Raw genomic sequence first — 10,013 nt, 5'->3', positions numbered from 1 at the left:
AATGGAGCTACCTATTTGTGATGGAGATATTTATATAAAAGCACATTTTGTTGATGCCTGAGGGATGGTGGTGGGGAATCATATTGCCTCATGTGGTGAAAAATGCATGTTGGACATTCAAACATCTAACAATGTCAATTTGATTTCGATTGTGCCTAATTCTAGTGGATGGTCGGTCCTCTATACTCTATAGAGCTTTTTAATGAAAAAGAAGAAAATCTGGCAAAATTCAGTTATAGAAATCTATTGAACACCTACTCCACTTTAATTTTGACTATTTGTTATCTCTTTAATTACCTTGTAGTAAATAATAGGTTATAACTTTATCTATAGTAAAAAAACACATAAATATTTGTTGGATATATTAATGCTAAAAGTGAAACTAAAATTAGTGTATGGTTATTGTGTTTACATTATTACTACACCTAACCTTAGAGGCATTATTCTTTTATCTTCGAAGGAAAGAAATTGCACAATCACTCTCGTAACTCATTACCTATATAATCATTTAAATGTTCCCCACTTCGTTATAAGTCTACTTTGTAAAGGTCAATTACACTCTCTTATTTAATGCTTTGGTTGGAGTATCATTTTTCAGAGAACTTGAAGATCTTATTATATTCAACTTTAGATGTTAAAGGTGAAATTAACAGAAAAATTAAAAATATCAGAAATATATATGCATAACGCTTTAAAAAGTATCTGAATTTTTTTAAAAAATTTAAATAAGTTTTTATTTTTATATTACATTCAATCAAGTTATTGTATTTTATTTTAAATCAAATAGACACTTATAACTAATAATTGACTAATCAAGATAACATCTGTTATTTTACATCGTGTGACACTAACGTGACATATTAATATATTATTACATATGGTAATATGATATGTTAATGTAACGTAATAATGTGATCTTGTAATAGTTTCACCCTACACATTAGAGACATATCATCGCCATGTGAATTTAAAAATGACATGTTATTTTCTGAGTCAATTGTTAATTATAAAAACTTATTTGATTGAAAATAAAAATATAAAAACTTGAATTTTTTTAAATAATTCAAAATTTTTTAAAATATTATGTCAAATATATATTTAAAAAATCATAAAACATAGAAGAAAGAAATAGAAATAAAGGAAGAAAAAAACTTATTAATACTAATCTTATTTTTTATATTTATAATTTTATTATTAAAAAAAGAAATTATCTTACGGTTGGCACCACATTTTCATGAATTATGTAGTTGGACACCTGCATTTTAATTCAGACCCAATTATATTTGGTTCAAGCTCTCTGCAGGGACAAATGAGAGAAATGATGTGGGCACCAAAGTAAACAAAATTAATAATCTCTGCTTTCAATTTAACCAAGCAAAAAAAAAAAAATCAGATTTGTCTTTGTTACTGGGATTTATCAAATTGTCCTAGCTACACAAAAAATTTGAGTCTCATCTTTGGGTATATTCTCATTCAAAGGGTTATTCTTTACTTCTTTTAGCATACTTTATAAAGGGTATGTTCCATGTGCAAAAAATTCTTTACCCAAACAATATTTGAACAAGCTAAAAATGATTTTAGCATGACTAAATATGTTTTCCTCTTTCATTGGGGCAATTAGGGTCATATAGATTGAAGGATATTGATTCAATTTCAAGCTAAAGTTATTGTAGGACAAGAAGAAAGGATTAATTAAAATGACTTTTTTTTTAAAGGTTTTAAGTGTTGAATTGAATCGTATTCAAATAATGAATGCTACCATTTTCCAAGGTTAGTCTAAACCATCCCTAAACACACTAGCTAGGGAGAAAGAACTTGGAACTGGTTTATTAATGGCTCTGCTCAAGGTTTTGAATAAGAAGGAACGTGTAGCCTTAGCTGTTGGGTGATAACTAATCTAATTATGAACCCCACACATTAGGCATGATCTTTATCATCATGGCCATATAATAATCATTCAAAATTTTGGGGTTAGGAAATCTTGAAGCTATGCAAGTTGCAACCCCCAACAATCAAATCACTTGCCCAACTTCTAAGGCTCCAAAAACTCCAACCATTTCAAAAGCCAAGCTGTAAAGCCAAAGGTCTTGTCCCCATGGGTGAAGGAAAAGTCTTTTAAACGTGTGACTCTCTCATATCCATTTGCAGGGAATCTCCCAATTTCTTCTTTCATAGTATGATTTGAAAGAAAGAAAGAAATGTTCAAGTGTCTAATTTTTGGATTATTCATAAGAAATAATTGATTTACTTTTTGTGTCGAATTAAAATACTCTAACAATAAATACAATCCATTTTAATATTTTTCCTTCTAAAAATGTAAAACAAAAAATAGAAGAGGGCAGAGGACTTTGTGCCTACCCACCATTCCAAGCAAAAAGAAAAACAAAATCACATGGTACCGAGGGTGCACATGTGGTGCACATGCAAAGTCCAAAGCTTCAGGAAAAAACAAAAGTGTTAGTGTGAAAGAAACAAAAATTGGTTGGATCAGCTTCAACGTTGACTTCATAATAACTTTCATAACCCTATATAATTTCTCAAGAGTTGGTACATATTCAGCCAATTGCCACCCACAATTTTGAATAATACCGTTTCTTAATAATAATAATAATAATAATGCAATATGTTTTAAGTTCAAACTAGCTTGAAATATCTTTCAAGACACAAATTTCATTGAATTTCAATTCAATGGTTGAGACGCGTACGTTGTTTTTGGTATATGTTAGCCTCGGGTCCTCCCATCAACATCACTTCTACTCTTTAAGCAGAGATTTATATATTAATTAATAAATTAAATACTCAAGTGTTTATGAGCTATAAAAGATTGCTGACAGTATATATGCAAGTTTAAAATCAGATAATATATGTAGAGAGAGGGAATAATAGCTTAATTATTAGCTCTTTCCATTATAAATAATATAGGAGGGGTGTCTTATTGAGAAGATGAGTTGAATTTGATTAGGAATTAGCTAGGATTTAATCAGAAATAATTGGGACCAATCTCTCACTAAATTAACAGCTGATGTAGGCTTAAGACTTGTCTTTTAAGTTTCCACTGGATTTCATTGTTGAGCGGCGGATGTTTGTTTCCATAGGTTTTTTTAACTGCTGAATGAATATATCAGATGAATGAACAAAAGAGTCCTAGCATATAGCAAGCACTAATCCGCATATGTTTATAATTAACTCTCAAGAGGTAGAAAGAAGACAATTATTTCACAACTTGATTATTTAAAGAATTTATATTTATATGCATTGTCCGTATATAGATTTTATACATTATTAGTAAATCAAATATTATCACTTAATTAATAAAAAAATTTAAACACTAAAAGAAATAAAAGTCACAATTTAAATTATTTGAATTAATACATATACACCCGTCCTCAAAATGAGTACTGTTTGATTAGAGATGGAATTTTTGTGAATACAAGTGACGAGTATTATGGCAATTTTCGGTTTTTAGAAGAAAATAAAATAGTAAAATTTAATCAAATTAATCATATGCAAATTCACATCCACCTTTTTCTCTTCCTATTCAGTATTAAGTGTAAGTTACTTTTTTTTTTCCTTTTATAATGGTCTCCTTATATTTGATATATTCTATAACATTGATGGCCCAATGTTTGAATTTTCAATTTATTCTATAATGTATATTTTTTTTTGAAATTTATATATAGCACATAGTCTTTGATAATTATATAGTAGTAATTAATAATTCTTTCTTTATTTTGTGTAATATTGGATTATTCTTGTTCTTTATAAGCATATTGTTACACATTAGAGTGTCAAATTATATGCAAATACTTTAAAGCATGCGAATATTAAGAACATAGTGCTCATAAAGTCATAGTCTTATGCAAGTTAAATGTATATTATAGGTATGCATGCACATCTCATTAACAATATAAAGCTTATACATTGTTATCCGTAAATATCCATGAATTAATTGGTTGAACTTTGATGCTACCCCACCGATGTTCACATTTAGCATCATCATGCGTCATCTTCATTAAATCTATACTATTCTTTTCCTCCAAAATTGAATACATATCTTATAAATAGTACATAATTTTTTAAATAAATTATTTGATCTTTTTTTTATAAATAAATTTTATTCTTAAAATGACATACAACCTAAATCATGACATATTATTTAAAAAAGTTTTTGAACTATTTAGAATAATTTAAATAAATTTTTATTCTTTTACTATGTTTAATTAAGTTTTTATAATTTTTTATTTAAATTAAATAAGTTTTTATGATTACTATTCAAAAACGAAAACTTTCATAATTAACAATTATATTATTAGTGCACTCGAGCATTTGGTTCATTAGGTGGTATATTATCCTCCTACCTAAAGAACAAGATTCGAATCTCCCTTTTTCAATTATAAAAAAATAATTGTATTATTAGTTAAAATGTCACTTTTCATTTTATATCATGTATAGATGATGTGAAATGTTAACATAATAGTCGATGATGATGTAACGCGTAGATATAATATGATGATGTGATCACATGAGATTTCTCACTTTTCATAGTAACACTATATGAACATAAAATGATATATGATATTTTTACTAATGATAATTAATTAATCTTTAATCATAAAAGTCTATTTAACCTAAAATAAAAGTATATGGGTTTAATTGAACACAATAAAAGAGTAATATCTCATTTGGATTTTCTGAAATAATTTAGAGATTTTTAAACATTATGTTTAATGATTTTATCTAAAATTAGTAATTTAATGAAAGATAACATTGAAAAAAAATTTTATTTTGAGAAGGTGAATATTATTTTGAAACGCTCCAAACAAGTGAAAAAACATTCAAATTAAAGCAGATGAAGTATAGTAGTATATAGAATTTAATAGTAGTCATGCCTTTCTTTTCAAAAAATATTTCATATTCGAGTTTTTCTTGCTCGAATGATATAAAAAAATCAAAATGCCAAACACTTTATAAATTTGAAAACAAAAACAAAAATAAAAATATTTCTCCATGTAATCAAGAAATTATAGAAAATAATGAGAAAAATAATAAAATAATTACCCAACATAAAAAATTGAAAAAAAGAAAGAAAGGAAGAAAAAGAAATACAAGGGCATAAAGAAAAACAAAAGCCAAAGCGGATAAAAATTCAAAAAAAGAAGGAAGTTTGGATAAAATGGAAAGTCCAATAAAGCAAGACCAAAATCCAAAGACAAGTTATATAAAAAAAAAAAAAAATCCAAAGACAAGAAAAAAAACGGAAGTCAACCACCTCGTTATTACGCCGTTACATCGGGCCCGACGGTAACATACATACAACTTGTTTCTCTCTCTGTGTTCCTTTGCCAGTTTGCCTAGTTAATACTTACTTTGTTTCTGTCTCCGGTCTCGCCTCGTTTTTAACCCTAGTTAACTTTTTAACCCCTCAGCCTTCGGTCTTCATCCTTCAACGTTCACTCTCTCTTCTCTTCTTCTTTCTCTTTCTCTCCTGTTATATATTAATATAAGCACTCTTTCCCTTCTCTATCTCACAAGAGCTTTTTTTTTTTGTGGGTTCTTCAAGACCAAATTAATTCCCCTTAAAACAATTAAAATCTCCATTTTTGATCCCTTTCTTTGACTACCCTTTACTTCTTTTCTTCTAAATTTGATTCAAGAACCCAAGATTGTTTCTATTTTCCACTTTTTATTTTGTTTTGGGGTTTAAATTAGAAAAAGACCCAGAAAGAAAAGAAATAAGAGCTTCTCTGGGTTTCTTTGGGTTTTCGGAGAATATTAATAATTCGACAAATTTAAGGTTGTTCGTTTTTCTGGTGTTTTTTTTTTTCTTTTGAAAAATGGTGGTGAAGATGATGAGGTGGCGACCATGGCCGCCTCTGGTTTCAAAAAAGTACGAGGTAAAGCTAATTGTAAGGAGGTTAGAAGGGTGGGATCTGGTCGGGGAAGGTTCAGAGAAGTCACCGAAATTAACGGTCGAGATTCGATGGAAAGGTCCAAAGGCTTCTCTCAGTTCTCTAAGGCGAACGGTTAAGAGGAATTTCACGAAGGAAGTCGACGGCGTTGACGAAAACAGCGCCGTTGTATGGGATGAGGAGTTTCAAACCCTTTGTAGCTTTTCGGCTTATAAAGAGAATGTGTTTCATCCTTGGGAGATTGCTTTCTCTGTCTTGAATGTAAGTCTCAGGAGAACAGATTCTCTCTCTCTCTCTCTCTCTTTGTTTGTTTTAATTTTGTGGGTTTTTAGAAAATTAAGTTTTCTTCTTAGAAAAATGGTTAAATGATAAAATTATGGAGAATTTTTGGGTTTAGATTCTCGAAGTGGTGGCCTTTTGGGTTTTGGGTATTTCAAATTTATTGTATTTTTAGATAATCTTTTACATCTATGAATTTTTTTTGGTCATTTTTTATGTTTGATTATATTTTTGTACGTTTTCTTGGGTCTGTTGTTTTGGCTGTTTGATTGCTCTGAAATTTGAATGAAGATTCTCTGAACTGATCTATATTCTGTAAAAATCATAACATTGAATTTAGTTTAGAATAATTTTGACTGTTAATTTGGTTGAATTGAATAATTTTGTCAAGATAATTAGACTGTTGGTTGTGTTCTTTATGACAGTTGACTGTGGGGGAGCTGTTGATATTTTGAAAGATTGTTAATTTTATTCAATAGAAAATATTGGAGGAGACTATTTTCATCCTTCTTTTTCTTGTTTGTTCGACTAATTTTGTTCTGTCTGAACTTTTTGAGTGGTCTAGCTTTATTGAACATAATATGTAGAAACTGTGTGGATTACTTTCTGCCTTTGGCACTGATCATTGGACGCAGAGGGGTTCTTACCTCCTAAACTTGTTTATCATCATATTTTTCTATTATCATTGTCAATTTTCTGCTGTTGTTGGTTTTCAGAAGTTAGCTCTTTAACTGTTCAAACTTATTGAAAGTTATCTTTCTTGATGCAGGGCTTGAATCAGGGGCTGAAGAACAAGGTTCCTGTTGTTGGGACAGTGTCATTGAATCTTGCTGAATATGCTTCTGCTGCTGAACAGAAAGAGTTTGAGTTAAACATCCCCCTCATACTCTCCAATGGTGCTACTGAACCTGGTCCCCAACTCTGTGTATGTGCCTTTAAATCTTTTCAAGCAGAATTCTACTGTGTTTGATTTATCCGTTTCCTTAAGGCCTTTACATATTCTAATTTTAAGTTCTCGTTCATCATGTAGATATCACTTAGCCTGTTAGAACTAAGAACTGCTCAAGATACAACAGAGCCAGTACAGAGGGCATTGGTGCCTGTTGCTTCACCTTCCCGCTCCGGCGAAACCGTCTCAATGGAAAAGGATGAGCTTTCTGCAATTAAAGCTGGTCTTAGAAAAGTGAAAATTTTTACAGATTATGTTTCGACTAGAAGAGCAAAAAAAGCCTGTCGAGAGGATGAGGGCAGTGAAGGAAGGTGTTCTGCCCGGAGTGATGATGGTGAGTATCCATTGGACACAGATTCACTCGACGATTTTGATGAAGGAGAATCAGATGAGGTAAAGGATGACTCTGTTGTAAGGAAATCATTTAGTTATGGTACTCTGGCATCAGCAAATTATGCTGGAGGATCATTTTACTCCAGCATGAGGATCAATGAGGAAGGTGAGGATTGGGTGTACTACAGCAATCGCAAATCAGATGTTGGCTGCTCAAATGTTGAGGATTCTGCTGCATCTGTGTCAGAGCCATCCCTGTTGCAGAGTTCCAAGCGTAGCATTTTGTCTTGGAGAAAAAGAAAGCTAAGCTTCAGGTCTCCAAAAGCAAAAGGGGAACCATTGTTAAAGAAAGCCTATGGAGAAGAAGGTGGAGATGACATTGATTTTGACCGCCGGCAGCTTAGCTCTGACGAATCTCATGCCCATGGGGTAAGAATCATTTCTTAATTTTTTATTTTGCGTTACACTTCTCTGTCTGCAATCTTGCTGGTTTTCATAGATGATTTTCTTTTCAATCATTAATGCTCGCAGATGAGTAGCTATATCTGATTATATAGACCAATATTTTTTATTATTAATCCTGATTTTGTCAAGTTATCACATGATCTTCTTATGAATTGATGCACCTGCAAAGATGCATGTGTTTATGTATCTGATTGAGGATTTGGATATCCGACAATTCCTACATAGTTCATACCTTTATCATCACAGCTAGTTTGAATGGTTCCCTTTCTTCAATGGATAGTACTTTTCCAAGGCCTTAATTGGCTTTATAGTTTAACAAATATTGCAGCAGCATTATCAACTCTCCAATGTTTATTTCTTCACAATTATCACCTATCTAAAGTATATGAAGTTTTAAATACAACTTTCATTTATTTTTTCAGTGGCACAAGACAGACGAAGATTCATCTGCAAATCGTTCATCCGTTTCTGAATTTGGGGACGATAATTTTGCTATTGGCAGTTGGGAGCAGAAAGAAGTGGTGAGCCGTGATGGACACATGAAGCTTCAAGCACAGGTCTTCTTTGCTTCTATTGATCAACGGAGCGAGCGAGCAGCCGGTGAAAGTGCATGTACAGCCCTTGTTGCTGTTATTGCTGATTGGTTTCAGAACAACCATGATCTGATGCCTATTAAGTCTCAATTTGATAGTTTGATTAGAGAAGGCTCATTGGAATGGAGGAACCTCTGTGAGAATGAAACCTATAGGGAACGGTTCCCTGACAAGCACTTTGACCTTGAGACAGTTCTCCAAGCAAAATTACGTCCTCTTTCTGTAGTGCCAAGGAAGTCATTTATTGGATTTTTCCATCCAGAAGGGATGGATGAGGGAAGATTTGACTTTTTGCATGGTGCAATGTCTTTTGATAACATCTGGGATGAGATTAGTCGTGCTGGTGCAGAATGTCCAAACAGTGGTGAACCTCAGGTTTACATTGTTAGTTGGAATGACCATTTTTTTATCCTCAAGGTTGAACCAGAGGCTTACTACATCATTGACACATTAGGAGAGAGGCTTTATGAGGGATGCAATCAAGCTTACATCTTGAAATTTGACTGCAATACTGTAATTCACAAGCTACCCAATGTGGCTCAATCTTCAGATGATAAGTCGAATAGTGACCAGCAGATTGCTACAGCTGCTGCAGAACCCAAAAATGCACAGGTTCAACAGGTCAACAGGAAGGAGGAGGGTTCTGCTGCAGGGCCTATAGTAACCAAATCTGAGGAATCAATCAAGAGTGAAGAGAGAGAGGAGGTTGTTTGCCAAGGAAAGGAGTCCTGCAAGGAATACATAAAGAGCTTCTTGGCTGCTATACCTATTAGGGAGTTGCAGGCAGATATCAAGAAGGGTTTAATGGCTTCAACACCGCTCCATCACCGATTACAGATTGAATTCCACTATACTGAGTTCTTGCAATCACTACCTGCAACTTCTGCAACTCCAATGACAACTGCTACTCAAATGGCAACGGCCACGCAACTCTCAGTTGAAGTTCCGTTAACTGAAGTTGCTGCATAGAGACTTGCTGTAAATTCTAGGAAAAGTGTGATTACTCTAACTTGTTTTCTTTGTTTTACTATGGGTATCTTGTGATGTGAATGGGGTTTAACAGAGAGGAACCCGTATGAGCCTTTTTTTTTTTCCCAATCAGTTTGGCGAATAGAGTTGTGTTTTCTCCTAAGTTGGCTGGAAATATAACATTTAACTTTTTCTCATATGTTGGAGTTAAATTTATCTGTTGGCTTATTCTTTTGGCTGCTATCTTTCTAGTGAACATTGAATTACGTGTTACTCTGCATTTGGCTGTAACTTTCCAACTTTAAGCTGGTTTGCCTCAAAAGCCTTTTATCCTTTTTAACAGTTGTCGAAATATTCTCCTGTTTTGCGCAAGGTACTTTTGCAGGCTGACGGTGAATTTCTCAACTGTTTTCTATGTGATTTCGTTTCCCATATGATTAAGCTTATGACAATGATGGGAGCCTGTGCTTTTAAAGTTAAAATATAATAGAATATAATATAATATATAGTAGTAGC

At 32.3% G+C, this 10,013-nt stretch overlaps 1 protein-coding gene across 1 annotated transcript; it reads left to right on the top strand.

The window, feature by feature from the left end:
* Positions 1-5,368: 5,368 nt before the first annotated feature.
* On the top strand, positions 5,369-9,696 carry LOC110420470 (structural maintenance of chromosomes flexible hinge domain protein). The gene is made up of 4 exons (XM_021433793.2): positions 5,369-6,170; positions 6,958-7,113; positions 7,219-7,899; positions 8,358-9,696. Exons 1-4 carry the CDS (start codon positions 5,835-5,837, stop codon positions 9,495-9,497), a joined length of 2,313 nt encoding a protein of 770 aa, XP_021289468.1. The 5' UTR covers positions 5,369-5,834; the 3' UTR covers positions 9,498-9,696.
* Positions 9,697-10,013: the final 317 nt, after the last annotated feature.

Source organism: Theobroma umbraticum, unplaced genomic scaffold (assembly GCF_002168275.2).
Source record: "Theobroma umbraticum cultivar Fairchild unplaced genomic scaffold, ASM216827v3 scaffold_86.0, whole genome shotgun sequence".
Classification (NCBI taxonomy): Eukaryota; Viridiplantae; Streptophyta; class Magnoliopsida; order Malvales; family Malvaceae; genus Theobroma; species Theobroma umbraticum.
Note: the sequence above shows the minus strand (reverse complement) of the source record. Positions and strands in the feature narration are given on the sequence as shown.

Coding starts and splice junctions, on each gene's coding strand:
- LOC110420470 (XM_021433793.2), top strand. CDS start 5,835: ATGGTGGTGAAGATGATGAGGTGGCGACCATGGCCGCCTCTGGTTTCA. Junction 6,171..6,957: donor TTGCTTTCTCTGTCTTGAAT/GTAAGTCTCAGG, acceptor TTCTTGATGCAG/GGCTTGAATCAGGGGCTGAA. Junction 7,900..8,357: donor ACGAATCTCATGCCCATGGG/GTAAGAATCATT, acceptor TTATTTTTTCAG/TGGCACAAGACAGACGAAGA.